Here is a 19,280-nt window from a genome sequence, read left to right on the forward strand (position 1 = left end):
ATCATCGCTGCCAAACGATCTTAAAACTTTGTTCAGAACACATTATTTCAGGTTTATATTTGTAGTCTCTGATGCTATGTTCCACAGAAATGCATTCTGGGATACATGGCTTTCCAAAGTACGCTCAAGTCACCACCCGATGCATGCTGGGTAAAACGGGCGGAGCGAGAACACTTCCAGGTTTGAGAACCGTCCTCTCTGCTCACGGACTTGAGAATTGGAACAGAACATGGACTGAGACTGATGACGTTTTCACAAGTACGCACAAGTACGCACAAGTACACACAGTATGGATATTGAGAAACGGACAGTTTAAAATCATTGAACTTTAAAACATCCATTCAATGTTTTCTCACTGACTTTCACTTTGCTGCCCCCTGGTTAGATCACACATTTCAAATTAAAACCAAAATAAAAGTTACTTTTGAGAACGAAGCTTTTAATGTGAAGGAGCAACAGAAAACACCAGCTGTGACCCCCCCCCCATAGTGACCCTGTCATGACCTCACAGTGACCTCATCAGCTGGGGTTCAAACTATCAATTCAAGTTGAAAATATCAATTCATCAATATCTAATCAATCGATCATGTTTATTGAGACATTAAAGCACATGCAGTGTAGTGTGTTGCCATGGAAACCACTGCAGTGTCAGTCACTTCTTGGAGGCAGAGACTCTGGCTCTGTTCAGCCTGTCAATCAGTAGACAATCAGAGGCGGAGCATCTGGAAAGCACCGCCCCCATCTCAGAGTCGTTCCTGCGCTCGATGGCGGCGTCGGCGGCTCCTTCCAGGTCGCTAAGGAAAGAGGAGGAGTCAGCTGTGTGGTGAACATGACGACCATGACAATGACGGCGATGATGTCACTGCTTACCCGATGACCATGTGAGCTCGGACTTTCTGCTCAGGTGTTACCTTGGAAACGTACTTCCTGGCTTCAGACTTGTTGTTACTCTTCATACACACGTCAACAAAAGCCTGCACAACACACAGCAAAGCATCATGGGAAATTATAACAAATTAAACTGGTGCTAGGTTTCCCAGGATGCACTGCGTTGTGACGTCGGTTACCAAGCTCTATAGAGACGAGGGAGATCAGGGGCGGGCTTCTTTCTTACCAGGTAGCCAATAGGAGACTTTTTACTCTTAGAGAATTTCTCTAACTCCTCCCACTCGTGTTTCTCTGCCAGAGACTTGAGCTTCAACCACCAATATCTGCAGACAGACAGGAGAGAGTCAGACAGGTGAGGGACAGACAGGTGGACACAATCATCATCATCACCTCTTGTCAGGAAGTCTAAAGTCTCGGTAAAGCTGCTCCGTGTGTTTATGAAGTCCTAACGACAGCAGAACCTCCATGGTTTCCTAAAGACAGGAAATGACATCACACTGATGGTTTCCATTGGCCAAATGCTGATGACTCATTTATACACTTGTACACACCTGAAGAGACAGTCCCAGTAGCCCCGCCCCCTTTTCATCATCCAGTTTCCGCTGAAAACGAAGGAGACGCATCTCTTCCTCTGTGGCCTGGGTTTAAAAGAACAGAGTGAGGACTCTGTTTATTTAACCATCTTTGAGTCGAGTCAGGATTCTGTTTATTTAACCATCTTTGAGTCAGTGCCACAGGAAACAAACTAGCAAACTTTTTTTTTTTACCTTTGCAGCAAATTCATTCTTCGCTTTGTTGAACTCGTCGACAGCTTTCTGTAAGACAGACAGACGTGTCTCCAGTCTCTGAAGACACACAGGCACACAGAGAGACAGATTGTTACCTTATCTTTGTAACTAGAAGTTATGTAGTAGTTTATTGATTGATAGTTGATTGGTTAGTTACCTTCTCTCTGTAACTAGCAGTGATGTAATAGTTAGCAAGCTCCTGATGATCATCGTCCTGGTTATAAAGATCCTTCAGAGTTTCCTGTTCCTGTAGTTTACAGAACTGTACACACACGTAACGCGTCAACCAACAACACGTAATGACCAACACTTCAACCACCAACAACACGTAACCAACAACACAGAACCACCAACGTGTCAACCACCAACAACACGTAACCACCAACGCGTCAACCACCAACAACAAGTAACCACCAAAACGTCAACCAACAATGCGTCAACCACCAACGCGTCAACCACCAATGCGTCAACCACCAACAACACGTAACCACCAAAACGTCAACCACCAACGTGTCAACCACCAACGTGTCAACCACCAACACGTCAACCACCAACAACGCGTAACCTACTACGTGTCAACCACCAACAACACGTAACCACCAAAGCGTCAACCATCAACAACACGTTACCACCAACACGTAACAACCAACACGTCAAACACCAACGTGTCAACCACCAAAAACACGTAACCACCAACATGTCAACCACCAGCAACACGTAACCACCAACGCGTCAACCACCAACGTGTCAACCAACACTTCAACCAACAATGCGTCAACCACCACCAACGCGTCAACCACCAACAACACGTAACCACCAACGCGTCAACCATCAACAACAACGCGTCAGCCAACAACGCATCAACCACCAACAACACGTAACCACCAACGCGTCAACCACCAACAACACGTAACCACCAACGCGTCAACCACCAACAACACGTAACCACCAACGCATCAACCACCAATGCGTCAACCACCAACGTGTAACCTACAACGTGTCAACCACCAACAACGCATCAACCACCAACAACGCGTAACCACCAACACGTCAACCACCAACAACACGTAACCACCAACGTGTCAACCACCAACAACACGTAACCACCAACGTGTCAACCACCAACAACACGTAACCACCAACGCGTCAACCACCAACAACACGTAACCACCAACGCGTCAACCACCAACAACACGTAACCACCAACGTGTCAACCACCAAAGCGTCAACCACCAATGCGTCAACCACCAACAACACGTAACCACCAACGCGTCAACCACCAACAACACGTAACCACCAACGCGTCAACCACCAACAACACGTAACCACCAACGCGTCAACCACCAACAACACGTAACCACCAACGCGTCAACCACCAACAACACGTAACCACCAACGCGTCATCCACCAACAACACGTAACCACCAACAACACGTAACCACCAACGCGTCAACCACCAATGCGTCAACCACCAACGTGTAACCTACAACGTGTCAACCACCAACGCGTCAACCACCAACAACGCATCAACCACCAACAACGCGTAACCACCAACACGTCAACCACCAACAACACGTAACCACCAACACGTCAACCACCAACAACACGTAACCAACAACGTGTCAACCACCAACAACACGTAACCACCAACGTGTCAACCACCAACGCGTCAACCAACAACGCATCAACCATCAACAACACGTTACAACCAACGCGTCAACCAACAACGCATCAACCAACAACACTTCAACCACCAACGCGTCAACCACCAACACGTCAACCACCAACGCGTTAACCACCAACAACACGTAACCACCAACGTGTCAACCACCAACAACACGTAACCAACAACGCGTCAACCACCAACGTGTCAACCACCAACAACACGTAACCACCAACGTGTCAACCACCAAAGCGTCGACCACCAATGCGTCAACCACCAACAACACGTAACCACCAACGCGTCAACCACCAACAACACGTAACCACCAACGCGTCAACCACCAACAACACGTAACCACCAACGCGTCAACCACCAACAACACGTAACCACCAACAACACGTAACCACCAACGCGTCAACCACCAACGTGTAACCTACAACGTGTCAACCACCAACGCGTCAACCACCAACAACGCATCAACCACCAACAACGCGTAACCACCAACACGTCAACCACCAACAACACGTAACCACCAACACGTCAACCACCAACAACACGTAACCACCAACGTGTCAACCACCAACAACACGTAACCACCAACGCGTCAACCACCAACAACACGTAACCACCAACGCGTCAACCACCAACAACACGTAACCACCAACGTGTCAACCACCAACGCGTCAACCACCAATGCGTCAACCAACAACGCATCAACCATCAACAACACGTTACAACCAACGCGTCAACCAACAACGCATCAACCAACAACACTTCAACCACCAACGCGTCAACCACCAACACGTAACAACCAACACGTAACAACCAACACGTCAACCACCAACGCGTTAACCACCAACAACACGTAACCACCAACGTGTCAACCACCAACAACACGTAACCAACAACGCGTCAACCACCAACGTGTCAACCACCAACAACACATAATCACCAACGCGTCAACCAACCATGTAAATCAGGTCTGTGATAAATAACATGGACATGGATGTGCTGAGGTGATGAAGATGATAAAGATGATGATGAAGGTGAAGAAGAAGGTGATGAAGATGATGAAGATGACCTCACCTGTCTGTAGAGACTCTGAGCGACCGGCTGGTTCCTCAGCATCATGAAAAAGTCTCCTCGATTCAGCTCGTTCTTCAGGTAGGTGACCACTGTGTAAACTGATGAAGAGGATCATCATCATCACTCATAAGTCACATAGATAAGGAAGGGGGCAGGGCCAACACTCACACACACACATACTCACCCAGGTCAGTGTCTCCACTCTCCACAGCTTTACTCAGAGCTAACTGACTTCTCTTCATCTTCAGCAGCAGAGGAACCTGTTCTCCAGAGCGAGCCTCAAAGTCCAGCAGCTGAGAGAGAGAGAGACAGGTGTCTCACACACAGAGAGAGAGAGAGACAGGTGAGAAAGACAGGTGTCTCACACACACACAGACACAGGTGAGGCACAGGTGAGGCACTACCTTGATGGCCAGCTCAGTGCGTCCACACTCGTAGGCTTTAGCTGCGATGTCAGAGTAAGACACTCCAGGAGCGTCTCCCACCTTCACACACACTGCTCGAGCTATGGCCTCGTCTGATAGGTCCTTCTGCTGCACCTGGACACGTCCACAAACACCTCAAAGTCACATGATGGGAAAGAGGGTGGGGTCAACGGAGGAGGGCGGGGTCATTTTACCTTACATGAGGCCCAGTGTTTGAGGACTCGACTGACGCCCTGGTAATCAGGAATCTTCAGGTAACGACAGATTTCTATGGCTAATGGATAAAACTGTCTGTAGACCAGCCTGAGAGACAGACAGGAGACAGACAGACACAGTTTCAACATGAAGACAGACAGGACACATACATGCATACAGGTAACCTGTGGTGTGAGACAGGTCAACACTCACCTGTCTATCAGAACCTGCAGAGTCAACTGTTTAAACCTGAGGTCAGAGGTCAAGGTCTCAATCGGTGTGACAGTGTGTAAACTACATTTCCCATCATGCCTGTCGTGTGAGGATACTGTGTGTGTGTGAGTGGCAGACCCACAGCGCCATCTCTGACCGTGTTGAGGACTCGCAGTTCTCTGCACATGGTCACAAACTGATCTGGACTGAAGTCCACCAGGAAACACTTTCCAAAGGACGCCGCCTGGAGGACGACAGGTCACATGACACCACGTCAGACACTGGCTCACAGTGACATCACAGTAACATCACACAGCCTGTCTCACCCGCAGCAGAGACTTCTGGGTGTTGGCGTCATACTCATGAGCTGCTGCCTCCACACACTGTCTCACTGCTTCTCCCAGCATGCTTTGCTCCTTGATCTCCCGCAGATACTCGTCTGCCTTCTGACTGGACTTCTACACACACACACACACACACACACACACGCACACACACTTATTGTTTTGAAAGCAGCTGACTGACTGAATGTGTCATGTGACCAGCAGAGGGCGTGACCTCATACTCGCGGTGAGCCTCCAGCAGCAGAGCTCCAGGAGCCATGGACGCGATCTTAAAGATGTCCTGACAGACCAGAGGAACCTCCTGAAGAAGGTCCTGGTTGGTGGAGTTGATGATCCGGACTCCATCCAGTTCTCCAACCAGAACACACGGGTCATCCACTGGGAACCTGAGGTCAGAGGTCAAGGACCAACCACAGGTCAGGAGGTCAATGCAATCAGACAGAACCTGAACTAGAACCAAACTAAATCTGAACTGGAGTCAAGGATACTGGATGGTGTCACCACAGATTCCTGCCACCAGGAGGAGTCTGTCCCACATAAGCACCACAGACAGCTGCTGGCTCTGGGGTCTGCAACACCTGGACAGACAGGTAAAGACAGTGGGACAGGCGGACATAGAGACAGGTAAAGACAGTGGGACAGGTGGACAGACAAACGTACCAAACCATTTGACTGGGTGTTGTCTTCTTCTTCGTGTCCACTATACTGAGTTTGTCCTACAGAGATAAGATGACATGTCAATCATTCCCAATGTCCCCGCCCCCTTTCAGACATGTGAGAGCTGAGTGGACAGCTCACCTGCAGGTTGGAAGAGCCTGTCCATAGGTGTCCAGTGTCAGTGAAGAGAGACAGGTATTTGTAACTGAAAGACACACACATGTGGACGACGCTGCCATACTGAGGACTGAGACCTGGAGGACACTGAGACAAAGGGAGAGGGAGACAGTGGTCACGGGTACGTGTGCGTCTGTCTGTCTGTCTGTCTGTCTGTCTGTCTGTCTGTCTGTCTCACCACAGGGGTGCAGGACGTGTTGTCCAGGACAAACAGTTCTGGTCCGTTGGACAGAATAACTTTGGTTTGTCTGTCCTGAGTGAGGACGAGCCAGGAGGACGGTTTACCATGCAGACCTGAGGACAAACAAAACCGTTACCATGACAACACTGTAACTTTGGTAGACAGACAATTACTCCAACGACAGGTGATGAGCAGCAGTTACCTGGGACTTCAGGTAACCTGCGCAGCTTCAGATCGTCAATGTTGGTCGCCAAGGTGAAGCGGGAGGAGCCTGTTACTATGGCAACACCTGTTCCATATGGAGAGTGGAAGACTTTGGCCTCTAATACCTGACTCTGGACCACTTCCTTTTTAAAAACACACACCAACACAGTAGTTAGTCAACTAGTAGTTTGTTAACTAGTTATTGAACAGGTAACAGACTAGTTAATAACTAACCTGTCCCATGCTAAAGTGTCTCTTAAAGGATCCAAACAAGTCGTAGATCAGAACTGAGCCGTCTTCTTGGACACACAACAACTCATCAGTGACTGTCCAACCAATATGGACAACAGGTCCACTCTTCCACTAAGAGAGAGACAGGTCAGAGAGAGAGACACACCAGTGTGTGTGTGTGTGTGTGTGTGTCTGCTCACAGGAAAACTGGTGATAGAAACTCCAGACGCCAAGTAAACTTCCAACTGAGGTCGAGAACTGGGAGAACGTCTGTGAGGTTCTCTGAGGAGAGCTGACAGACAGACAGGTCAGAGTGGGTTAGCTAACCCAGAGTACTAAAAGTTGATGGTTGTGGTGATGAATGTCATGTGATAAATAATGGACCAATCAGAGCAGGTTTAACTACAACTTAAACAAGCAGCACCTCCTGAGCCTCATTAGAAAGAAATTTGTACAGCTTTAGATTCTATATTTTATATTTATTAAAGAGGCCATAGCATGGTCCTGTCTCACTTCTATGTGAGGTATGAGGTGTACTTACAAACATGAAGTCGCAACAAACGAGCCAGTGTAAATGTCTCATCACTGACGCTGTTTCAGACCAAAACCACACCCACAGAACACGGACTGTCTTGTGATTGGCCAGTTACCTGGAAGTGACGTCATTGGCACGTCACCTCTCAGACCCGCAGCTGCCCCTCTGGAAAGGCAGATGCACCGCTAGCAATGATCAAAACATTGAGTAATGGCGTCGTCACGACCACTCGCCGTAATCCCTTACACATTTGATCCTGAGCCAGAGTCAGAAGACACTGTGACCAGTGAAAGACTGCTGCAGGACGCCTGGAGCTTGGATAACGTTGTGGTTACTGAGATGATAAACAAACATGCAAATGAAACATGAGCGTAGTGTGTAGCTTAGCCTGTAGCCGGCTATCGCTAGTGCTAAACGACAAAACAAGCACACAAAGACAGTTTTACGGTTTGTAAAAATTGTAATATATGTATTGTTGGCACTGCTCCTTTCTTTAGGTGAAGTTTGGTGCTGTGTCCTGCTTTATATTGCTACTTTCAACCGTAGAAGAAGAAGAACTACTCTGGTTGTAGCTGCTGAGCTCCGTACAATTGATACGCTCAGCAGCTACAACCAGAGTAGTTCTTCTTCTACGGTTAAAAGTGTGTCACCGGAAGTGCCGTTCCGCTTCGTAGAGCTCAGGAAAACAATGAAACCCTGCGGGGGGGTTAGGGTTGTTCTGGACTTTTAGGGCTTCATAAACATGGTAATGACGCAGATACACACACAAACGCAGCGTTAATTGGCACTTCCGGGCTATGGCCTCTTTAAACCTTCATGTGGTGGAACGCTGCTACGGTCAGAGAAAACATTATCTTTAACACTCTTTAACATTTAAATAACTTATAATGTGTGTAGTAACCAGCTGCTACATTATCTTTAACACTCCTTAACATTTATATAACTTATTATGTGTGTAGTAACCAGCTGCTGCATTATCTTTATTAACACTCTTTAACATTTATATAACTTATTATGTGTGCAGTAACCAGCTGCTGCATTATCTTTATTAACACTCTTTAACATTTAAATAACATACATTTAAAATGTCTTTACCTCTGTCTGTGTGTGTGTGTGTGTGTGTGTGTCTTTGTGTGTGTGTGTGTGTGTGTGTGTGTGTGTGTGTGTGTGTGTGTGTGTGTGTACCTATTGGTCCTCCATACGGAGCGGCAGCAACAAGACTGTCTTTGAGTCCTGAGTCTCTGAGGTTCCAGCACATGTCGTACAGCTCTGTCTTACTGTAAACAACAACAAGAGGTAAACAAACACTAGCACACGTCGTACAGGGGAGTATTCCATCAACGTAGCTAAGAATTGCCAGACTTAGGTGTTAGCTTGAAGCTTGACTAAGCTCCACTTCCCAATCTAGCTCCAAGCCGTTCCATCAAGTGAAATCAGCTGGCTCCACCTGACGCTTAGTCAAGCCTCACCTGTTAAGCCTCAACTTGTGCACGCCCACAGGGAAAATAAAAAGCCCATTCTAGTCGAGCACGGAAACTGTGAAAAATGCCGAAAAGCACGAGGAAAAGAACGTGCAGAGATGTTCTCTGCAGCGGAGCAAACCCTCCTCATGGAGGTATATGAGGATTACAGCCACATAATCTGAAAGAAGGGCAATACCGCGGCAATCAATAAAGCGAGGGATGTGGCGTGGCAGAATATGGCAGACAGGCTGAATGTGTAAGTGACAAAGAAAATGAAGTATTTCAGCATCATCATGTTATATAAATCCTCCATCAAAGGGACAAAATATATGTAGACAATAATCTACCAATTGATTTCTTGATGGTTTTTGTTATAAACTAATCAGTTATGTGGACCTATTAATGCAACCAAAGCCCTAAAATGAAAAGGAAAATCCCCAAAGAACAAAAAGACAGACCTAATAAGTAACATTCATATGAACATAATTAAAATAGCATTATTGTGAAATTCTCCATATTTGATCATTTGGCAGCCCTAGTAGTAATGTTAGAAAGTGATATTCATCACATTTATCAACTGATTGTTATGTAAATCGATGGGATAGCTTTCATTTATTTCCTGCATGGCCAATTGTATAGAATTGATCTCCTTTTCATTTAAGCCTGTCATTTTTACATGCTGTATTTGTGCTACTTCTGAATTTGTCCCAGATGCTATATGTTGAATTGTTGTATTTTCATTTTATTTGATGTAAAGCACTTTGAATCACCTTGTGCTAAAATGTGCTATATAAAGTAGCCTTGCCTACATTTTTGATAATAATAGGCTACATTTAATCAAAGTATTTTACATGACTCATCACATTTATCATACAATTGATGGTAGATTATTACATTAAGAAATGCAATGTTGGTTATCATTCTACAGGAAATAATCATAAGACAGATCTTTTGATTGTAAAGAAGTTATTATTTATCTAGAATCATTTTAGCAAATCAAGCAATTCAATGGAGACGAGGACCCCTATTACAGTAAGTGAATGCAGGTGACAGCAAATCAATCATCTAATTGTGGGTTGGTGTTCATATTCAATCTTTTATTTTCAATGCCTCAATTTCCTTTTATTATTTGTCTTATTTTTTATTATATTTTATTTTGGTGATAATGTTTTTTATGTACTTATAGATAATATATAATTATTAGTATAAATAATTTCTTTAATACATTTTATTATATAATTTATGTTTACATATTACATATTATTTTATCATTCCATGACAGTTGTGTGTCTCTGTTTCTGTCTATTGGACATTCTTTGATCATAGATGGTGCTAAGCTTCACTTTTAGCCTGCTACAGACCAGGTTTGCCCGGCAGCATAAGTTACCATGGTTACTTGGCTGGCATTCACATTAGCCACCTTGGTGGAACAGGGTTGAGGCTCAGATTGATGGAACGGAAACCTGAGCCAAAGTTATGGCTTAGCCATGGTTGAGGCTTAGCCAGAGTCATAGTTTCCATGGTTACTGAGTTGGGGCTCATCTCAGCCTCTTTGATGGAACCGAACTCTCTCTAAACATAAACACTAGTAGCACATTTCCACCGGCCCGCCTCGCCACACCACGGTTTAAGTAGCGTTTCCACTAGCATAGTAACCTGGTACCAGGTAGGAGGTTCCAAAAGCTGCTGAGTAGGTAGGTCATGTATAAAACGAAGTCACCGCTGTTTCACCCAGCTGTGCAGTGATGACTCCGCCCACGTTAAGTAGGTACTTTTATGTAGTCGAGATGCTACCTAATCATGCCGTGCCGAGGCGAGTAGAGCCGGTGGAAGTACATCATAACACACGTCATACAGATCTGTCTCTACAGTAGACTGTTTACTGTACAGTACAGTACAGTACAGTACAATGCAGGTACTGTACAGTTACCTGCATTAAAAGCAGCTGAATGAAAGATTCATGTATTGATTTGCAGAGAAATCACAAATACATGATCACGGACTACCACATACTAGTAAATAAAGATAGTAAATTGTGTCTTTATTTAAATGTTCCACTTGTCCATGTGAATATAAGAAAAGTAATAATAACAATCATAAGGTAGGCACTGTCAGATCATCTGTGCTGTGATCATTTATCAATAATCTCATGCAGGGGCGTGTCCTGAAACTATCAGAGCTTCACCAAAAACATCATTGCGACACAAACACAGAAGAATTCATGAGGATTTGATAGAATCACTCTCATCACTGGCTCAGTGGTTTCTAATCATCTCAACATCTGCAAATATATCACGATTAAAACGTTTACAATTCAAATAACATTTTACTACATGTAATCACTTAGACACGGAGCTAACACAGAGCTAACACAGAGCTAACACGGAGCTAACAGATGACAACAGATGAACTAACCGGTAAAAAGCGTCTCCCAGCGGGTTCCAGTTGGCGGTGATGAAGGACATGTCTCCTGTCTTGTGTCGGTGTCTCGGTCTGACTGAGGTTTATTGATAACTGTGTTAGCTGTGTCTGTTAGCTTCCTCCTGTCCTGTCTTCTGTCGGTGTCTCGGTCTGACGGAGGTTTATTGATAACTGATAACTATATTGATAACTATAACTTCCTCCTGTCTCCTGTCTTGTGTCTCCTGTCTTGTGTCTCCTGTCTTGTGTCGGTGTCTCAGTCTAACGGAGGCTACTGTCTTAGCTTCCTCTGTCAGCTGACCTGCGTCGTCTCCTTCTTCTTCTTCTACGCTTCACTAACAGGAAGCTGTTCTCGTGTTCGCCCCCTGAAGGTCACACGAAGAAACACACGACAGACAATTCATTAATAAAAACGTAACATCAACATAAAATACACAATAAACTGTTTTACATTAAACAATAAAGATATAAACAATCGATTAAGTCAATGATCGATAATCAGTCATGAGGTCAGAGGGTGACAGTAAGTATTGTTGTGGCCACACACACAGGCACACACACTCGTGTAAACAGATTGATCGATTGATCGGCTGTGATCAATAACAGGAAGCACATGAAGAAAAAACAGGAAATGGAAATGAATGTGTTATTGTTGTGTGAGAGAGGACAAGAGACATTAACACACAAAGAGAGGAAGAGAGAGAGAGAGAGAGAGAGAGAGAAGTTTCCTTCCAGATGACTTCACCTTAAAAACATGAGAAAACCCTTCAGTGCTGTTGTCACAGTAACAAACCCCGCCCCCTGGGTGCGGTTGCAAGTCCCAGAATCTGCAGAGAGAGAGAGAGAGAGAGTTAACCCTTTCATCGTCCATCACTTTATTAACTTTGTTTATTTCACAAACTTCAAACTTGATTTTTGGGGCTAAAACCTGGTTTTAGTGTCAGAACTGGGTTAAGGGTTAGAGCGAGGGAATGTGTGTGTGTGTGTGTCTGTGTGTGTGTGTGTGTGTGTGTGTGCGTGTGTGTGCAGGTCAGCAGTGACAGGGTTAAAGGTGTGGATGTTTCCACAGTTGGGAAGTTAGAAGGAAAGTTTCCTTCTGTGCCAACCAATCACAGAGCAGCACACAGAGGGAGACAGACAGAAACAGAGACAGAGAGACAGAAACAGACAGAAAGAGAGACAGAGAGAGAGAGACAGAGTCCACCGTGTTTTTCTAAAACATCAAAATCCTGCTCGTGTGAATCGCCATGGTGACTACTGAGACCCACCAGAGCCAGGACCTGATGGTCCCCTCTCTGAACCTGGACCAGCAGGATCAGGACCAGCAGGATCAGGACCAGGCCTCGCCCTCCTCCCTCCTGGCAGGATTAGACCTGGAGAAAATGAGTCAAGGTCCAGTGAACGCCATCACGGTCCTGACACTGCTGGACAAACTGGTCAACATGCTGGACACTGTGCAGGACAACCAGCACAAGATGGAGGTGAGAGTGGGCGGAGCCTCACCTGCATGTCTAGTCCTGATAGTACCTAGTATGTACCAGGACCAGGACTGTCTCTCTCTCTGTCTGTCTCTGTTTGATACTTTATTACTGATACCGTGTCTCTGTCTGTCTCTCTCTCTCTTTGTCTGTCTGTCTGTCTCCTTCCTTAGTTTATTTTCTCTTATAAAACATGTCATTTATTCCCTCACTGAAAAGTCACATGACAAACAAATTGTTTGTCACATGATAAACAATTTGTTTGTCGCATGATAAACAAATTGTTTGTCACATGATAAACAAACAAACATGTTTACTTTGCAGTGACACAATATTCCTCACAGACAGAAATGAGATTAAACCTTAAATCCAGATTAAAGGCCAGTTTATAAAAAATCTCATCAATCTCTGATTCAAGCTCAACCTTTAAAATCCACCCCCAGACTTCCTGATTCCACAGAGATTAATCTTGTTTGAACAGGCAGATCCAGTTATCACCAATAATCAATAATCAATGTGTGTTTCAGGGTCACCAGGTGGAGATGGAGGGCGTGGTCAGAGGAATCCAGGCAGACATGACCAAACTATCCAAGAGTCACAGTCACACATCAAACACCGTCAGTAAACTGTTGGACAAGAGCCGGAAACTGTCCGTCACCATGAAAGAGGTAAACAATCACTTATCAATCATCTAATCAATCATCTAATCAATCATCTAATCAATCACTCATCAATCATCTAATCAATCACGCATCAAGCATCTAATCAATCACCCATCAATCGTCTAATCAATCACTCATCAATCACTCATCAATCACTCATCAATCACTCGTCAATCATCTAATCAATCACTCATCAATCATCTCATCAAACATCTAATCAATCATTCATCAATCATCTAAATAATCACTCATCAATCACTCATCAATCACTCATCAATCACTCATCAATCATCTAATCAATCACTCATCAATCATCTCATCAAACATCTAATCAATCATTCATCAATCATCTAAATAATCACTCATCAATCATCTCATCAATCACTCATCAATCAGCTAATAAATCACTCATCAATCATCTAATCAATCATCTAATCACTCACTTATCAATCATCTAATCAATCATCTAATCAATCATCTCACATGAACTATTATTGCTCTGTATTAATTACTGATTGGCTGCAGGTACGGGACAGGATGGAGCGTCAGGGAGCTCAGGTGAAGAAACTGGAGGCAAACCACGCCCACCTGATCAACAGGAACAACTTCAGGGTCCTCATCTTCCAGGTAAGAGTTCACAGGTCACAAGTCAATGGGAAGTGAAAAAGAACAGATCAGAGTGTCAACAGTACTAGTGTGTACTGGTACTGCAGTTTAACGACAGTACTAGTGTGTACTGGTACTGCTGTTAAAATGCAGTAATTCAATTCAATTCAATTTTATTTGTATAGCGCCAAATCATAACATAGATTATCTCAAGGCTCTGTACATAGACAACATCAATGAGAGCAGAGAACCCCAACAGTTCACACAGTGAGCAAACACTAGGCATCAGTGGAGAGAAGAAGAAATCTCTGACAGAACCAGGCTCAGAGGTGTGCAGTCATATGCCTCGACCGATTGGGGGGAAAGGAAAATGGGGGACAGCGGAGAGGTGGGGGACAGAAAGGGGGGAGAGAAAGGTCAAGAGGGAGATGAGGTCGAGTACAGAAGATAGAGAGAGACCAGGAGCAGATACACAACAACTGTATCAAGTTACAAGTTTATACAGTCAATGGTATCGACTTTTAATTATAGCACAATAATAATGGTGATGATATGTATGATATGGATAGCCTCGAAAACTGGATCTGGATCCTGCAACCTGCAAGATGAGAACACAGAGAGAGAGAGAGAGAGAGAAGGAAGGAAAGACACAAACTAGGGAGAGAAAGAGACAAGGTTAATGACATATAAAAAGTCATATGCATACCCTGAGTGTCAGAGAGTGAATGTGCGTGCACCACAGGAAAATCCCCCAGCAGTCTAGGTCTATAGCAGCAGAACTAAGAGATGGTCCAGGTTTCCCTGAACCAGCTCTAACTATAAGCTTTATCAAAAAGGAAAGTTTGAAGTCTAACTTTAAATACAGAGAGAGGCTCCGCCTCCCGAACTGTCATTGGAAGCTGGTTCCACAGGAGAGGAGGAGCCTGGTAACTGAAGGCTCTGCCTCCCATTCTGCTCTTACAGACTCTGGGAACCACAAGTAAACCTGTATTTTGTGACCTAGGTGGTCTGTTAGGGTGATAAGGTAAGACTAGGTCTTTCAGGTATGAAGGGGCGTGACCATTAAGGCTTTGTAAGTGAGGAGGAGGATTTTAAATTGAATTCTAAACTGTGGGTGGAGCCAGTGTAAAGAAGCTAACACTGGAGTTATATGGTCTCTCTTTCTAGTTCCTGTCAGAACTCGTGCTGCAGCATTTTGAATAAACTGAAGGGTTCTAACAGACTTGTTGGAACATCCTGATAATAAGGAGTTACAGTAATCTAATCTAGATGTAACAAAAGCATGAACTAGTTTTTCAGCATCCTGTAAAGACAGAATGTTTCTAATGTTCATAATGTTCCGCAGGTGGATGAAGGCTGTTCTGGAAATGAGTTTTATGTGTGAATCAAATGACATTGACTGGTCAAAAGTAACTCCAAGGTTCCTCACAGTGGAACTGGAAGCCATGGTGATGTCATCTAAAGTGACAATGTGATCAGAAAGTTTTTCTCTGAGGTGTTTAGGGCCGAGTATAAAAGTTTAAAAGTAGAAAGTTACAGGTCATCCAGGACTTAATGTCTCTGAGACATTCCTGGAGTTGAACAACCTGATTTATTTCATCCGGCCTCATTGATAAATATAGCTGTGTGTCATCTGCATAACAATGAAAGTGTATGTTGTGCTTTCTAATAATGTTCCCTAGAGGAAGCATATATAAGGTAAAAAGTATAGGCCCAAGCACTGAGCCTTGTGGAACTCCACAATTAACTGTTGTTTGTAGTGAGGCTTTATCATTAACATGAACATACTGGAATCTATCAGATAAGTATGATTTAACCCAGCAGAGGGCAGCACCTGTGATACCAAGAGTCTGCTCCAGTCTCTGCAGTAAAATATTATGATCAATGGTGTCAAATGCAGCACTAAGATCTAACAGGACAAGTAAAGAAACTAGACCATTATCTGAAGCCAAGAGAAGATCATTACTAACTTTAACTAGTGCTGTTTCTGTGCTATGGTTTAATCTAAAACCTGACTGAAAATCTTCAAACAGGCCATTAATGCGCAAATATTCACATCATTGATTAGCAACTGCCTTTTCTAAGATTTTAGAAACAAAGGGAACATTAGATATAGGTCGGTAATTAGCTAAAATATCCGAGTCAAGGGTCGCTTTTTTGAAAGGGGTTTAATAACTGCTATTTTAAATGTATGGGGCACATATCCAGTTAATAAGGATAGATTAATTTGAGTCAATATAGAGCTGTTAATTAAAGGAAACACATCTTTAAACAGTTTGGTGGGGATAGGATCTAACTGACAGGATGATGAAACTAATGATGTTAACTCGGGGAGATCTATAGGGGAGAAACTGTCTCACTGTGCACCTGGTGCTTCTGAAGCTCTTGTGCGAAAACATGAGTCCGTCCCAATATGAGGGAGGAGATTATCAATTAGTACTAGTACTGGTACCGCAGTTTAACGACAGTACTAGTGTGTACTGGTACTGCAGTTTAACAGCAGTACTAGTGTGTACTGGTACTGCAGTTTAACAGCAGTACTAGTGTGTACTGGTACTGGGTTCTTATCCTTTTTTTTCTCACTGACACTAAACATTCTTCTACCAGCTGTGTGTGTGTGTGTGTGTTGGTTCAGACCAATTTCTACAAATACGGTCATGTTTCAGATTCCTCTCTCTCTCTCTCCTCCCTCCCTCTCTCTCTCCTCCCTCCCTCTCTCTCTCTCTTCTCCCCCCCACCAGGAGGAGAACGAGATCCCATCCACGGTGTTTGTGAAGGATCCTCCTCCGTTTCCTCGAGATCAGATCTTAGATGAAGGAGAAGAGGGTTGCGATGGCGTCCCTGCACCTGCAGAGGGCGCACTCACCACCATCGACCTGTCGTCTGACGAGGATGTGGGTCTGGAGGCAGAGCTAGAGGACGATGAGACGTGGGCTCAGGATCTGGAAAACATGGAGAAGTCCAGAGCTGAGAAACTGAAGCGATCCAGTCTGAAGAAGGTGAGACAGTCTGAGAGGGACAGAGGACAGACCGTCAGCCTCTCACCCCCTCACCCCCTCACCCTCTCACCCCTCTGTCTGTGCAGGTTGACAGTTTGAAGAAGGCCTTCTCCAAACAGAACATTGAGAAGAAAATGAGTAAAATCGGAACAAAGATTGTTTCTGCTGAACAACGAGAGAAGATCAAACAGAAAACGTCCAGTCTCAAAGTTTCACCTTTGACCTTCAGCATCAGAAAGGTGAGTCACATGACTGTTCTCCTAACGTTTCCAGAACATCCCTCTGACTCCTGACTTCTCTCAGCCTCCAGACCTGAAGAGCGAGGAGGTCCACGTCCAGGTCTCCTCTCTGGGCAGCACTGACCTGGACCCTCCCTTCACTGAGGTCCATGCTGAGCTGGCTCCTGCTGAAGAGGAGGAGGAGAAGGAGAAGGAGGAGGAGAAGGAGAGAGAGGAGGATGTGAATGAGGAGAGAGAGGAGGAGAAATATGTGTCAGTGCTTTCAGAGGAAGTCAGTCAAGAGTATGCTCTGTCCTCTACCCTGCCTCAGGAGAATAAAGAGGAGGAGCAGGGGGAGGAGCAGGCGTAATCCTCAATCATTTACAACAAACCTGAACTTCAGAGTTCTGTTAAATCCTCATCTTTGTCTTTGAGCTGTGAAACAACCAGTTAGCCTAGCATTATACCTGGTAACCAGTGGAAACAACCAGTTAGCCTAGTATAAGCAGTATAAATGAGTGAGAAAAGATTGTGAGATGAAAGATTTACATATTCAGACAAACATTTGTTTGATTTTGTTTGTTGTTGATGAACATAGACACACACACACACACACACACAGTATATATACATGTGTTTATACATGTACATTTATACAGTGTATATATACATATATACATATTCATATACATATGTTCATATATATGTATATAGGTATATATGTATATATATATGAATATGTATAATGGCGTCATCACATGTCAAAGTGGAAACTTCATGATGTCGAATTTGCTCGACTGAAAAAAATGTTTTCACTTTGATGTTGATTCACAAACAGCTGACTGAGATCAATCAGTAATCAATAACATGAATATATCTTTGAAACATTGTCAACATTCCTAACATTCCAGCAAAGTTTCAACAAACTGACTGATCAGCTGATCGAGCACAAAAAGAACTGTTGTTGTTATGTTTGAGGTCACTGATGCTTTTATTTTACCACAAATTAAAGATTTTACCAAAGAACATTTCCTCATTGTGTTTCCTCTGTTTCCTGATTGTGTTTCCTCTGTGTCATGTTTGTGTTTGACTGTTGACTGAACCTGGATTAGTTGTGGTTTGACTCTGGATTAAACCTGGATTAGCTGTGGTTTGACTGTGGACTAAACCTGGATTAGCTGTGGTTTGACTGTGGACTAAACCTGGGGGGTTGAAAAGGCGCGGCTATGTTAAGCCAGGTGAAGATAGTTGGTACAAGTGCGTGTTCACGGCATACTTAAATAGACCTCGCGATCGCTCACAGAATCACCGATGAGAACATGGACAAAAGTCGCACGTCATGCTTTACGGCCGCCGAACAACAGCTCCTGATGGACTTCTATGAAGAGGTGAAAGACTCCATACGAACAAAAGGCAATACCAATGCCATAATCAAAGAACGTGAGAAAGCCTGGCAGACAACAGCGGAGCGGCTTAATGCGTAAGTAGTCCAAAACTGTCTAATTAATAAACAGTGCTCCACTGGAACTGTCATAATTAGGCTAAAATTAAAGGACTAAAGGAGTTACTTTTCAAGTTCCTCAGGAAATGCAGAGTATGATTAAGTGCAAACAATTACCTACAATGTGTGTCATTGAATCTATTTTTCTCATGTTACATTTTTATCTATTTTATCTTTCTGTCCTTCATAAAGAACAAACTTGTCTGGCCATAAAAGGACCTGGCAGCAAGTTCAAATTAAATATAAGAACATTTTGCAGGCTGGTAAGTGACTTTAAAGTAGATAACAGTGAACAAATGAGGTGAATAGTTTAGGTGTCTGCTGATATGTTGAATGTCTGTATGA

At 44.1% G+C, this 19,280-nt stretch overlaps 2 protein-coding genes across 5 annotated transcripts; one reads left to right on the forward strand and one right to left on the reverse strand.

The window, feature by feature from the left end:
- Nucleotides 1-417: 417 nt before the first annotated feature.
- On the reverse strand, nucleotides 418-11,884 carry vps16 (VPS16 core subunit of CORVET and HOPS complexes). Of its 4 annotated transcripts, none has more exons than XM_058620686.1 (25): nucleotides 11,704-11,881; nucleotides 11,466-11,521; nucleotides 8,773-8,864; nucleotides 7,253-7,344; nucleotides 7,056-7,184; nucleotides 6,820-6,964; nucleotides 6,615-6,730; nucleotides 6,401-6,523; nucleotides 6,263-6,318; nucleotides 6,091-6,180; nucleotides 5,817-5,988; nucleotides 5,585-5,716; nucleotides 5,375-5,502; nucleotides 5,259-5,294; nucleotides 5,045-5,153; nucleotides 4,830-4,964; nucleotides 4,610-4,718; nucleotides 4,426-4,523; nucleotides 1,834-1,938; nucleotides 1,656-1,733; nucleotides 1,440-1,526; nucleotides 1,279-1,361; nucleotides 1,115-1,211; nucleotides 871-974; nucleotides 418-794 (listed from the first exon to the last, which is right to left on the reverse strand). In XM_058620686.1, exons 2-25 carry the CDS (start codon nucleotides 11,513-11,515, stop codon nucleotides 653-655), a joined length of 2,508 nt encoding a protein of 835 aa, XP_058476669.1. In that variant the 5' UTR covers nucleotides 11,516-11,521; nucleotides 11,704-11,881; the 3' UTR covers nucleotides 418-652. The 4 variants fall into 4 exon arrangements, with proteins under 4 accessions (XP_058476669.1, XP_058476678.1, XP_058476659.1 ...); XM_058620695.1 differs by having other exon boundaries at nucleotides 11,466-11,517; nucleotides 11,672-11,881; XM_058620676.1 differs by having other exon boundaries at nucleotides 11,466-11,881.
- A 691-nt stretch (nucleotides 11,885-12,575) lies between these two features.
- cavin2b (caveolae associated protein 2b) lies at nucleotides 12,576-18,462 on the forward strand. The gene is made up of 6 exons (XM_058620715.1): nucleotides 12,576-12,952; nucleotides 13,477-13,617; nucleotides 14,137-14,238; nucleotides 16,959-17,216; nucleotides 17,303-17,455; nucleotides 17,520-18,462. Exons 1-6 carry the CDS (start codon nucleotides 12,719-12,721, stop codon nucleotides 17,802-17,804), a joined length of 1,173 nt encoding a protein of 390 aa, XP_058476698.1. The 5' UTR covers nucleotides 12,576-12,718; the 3' UTR covers nucleotides 17,805-18,462.
- The last annotated feature ends 818 nt before the right edge of the window (nucleotides 18,463-19,280 follow it).

Source organism: Solea solea, chromosome 2 (genome assembly GCF_958295425.1).
Source record: "Solea solea chromosome 2, fSolSol10.1, whole genome shotgun sequence".
Taxonomy (NCBI): Eukaryota; Metazoa; Chordata; class Actinopteri; order Pleuronectiformes; family Soleidae; genus Solea; species Solea solea.

Bases quoted from the DNA above. Each gene is read 5' to 3' on its own strand.
- vps16 (XM_058620686.1), bottom strand. From the start codon at position 11,515: ATGTCCTTCATCACCGCCAACTGGAACCCGCTGGGAGACGCTTTTTAC. The intron at 4,719-4,829 runs GTAGTGCCTCAC...TCTCTCTCTCAG, and splicing joins GCACTGAGCTGGCCATCAAG to CTGCTGGACTTTGAGGCTCG. The intron at 4,524-4,609 runs GTGAGTATGTGT...CCTCTTCATCAG, and splicing joins GAGTGGAGACACTGACCTGG to TTTACACAGTGGTCACCTAC.
- cavin2b (XM_058620715.1), top strand. From the start codon at position 12,719: ATGGTGACTACTGAGACCCACCAGAGCCAGGACCTGATGGTCCCCTCT. The intron at 13,618-14,136 runs GTAAACAATCAC...GATTGGCTGCAG, and splicing joins TGTCCGTCACCATGAAAGAG to GTACGGGACAGGATGGAGCG. The intron at 17,456-17,519 runs GTGAGTCACATG...GACTTCTCTCAG, and splicing joins TGACCTTCAGCATCAGAAAG to CCTCCAGACCTGAAGAGCGA.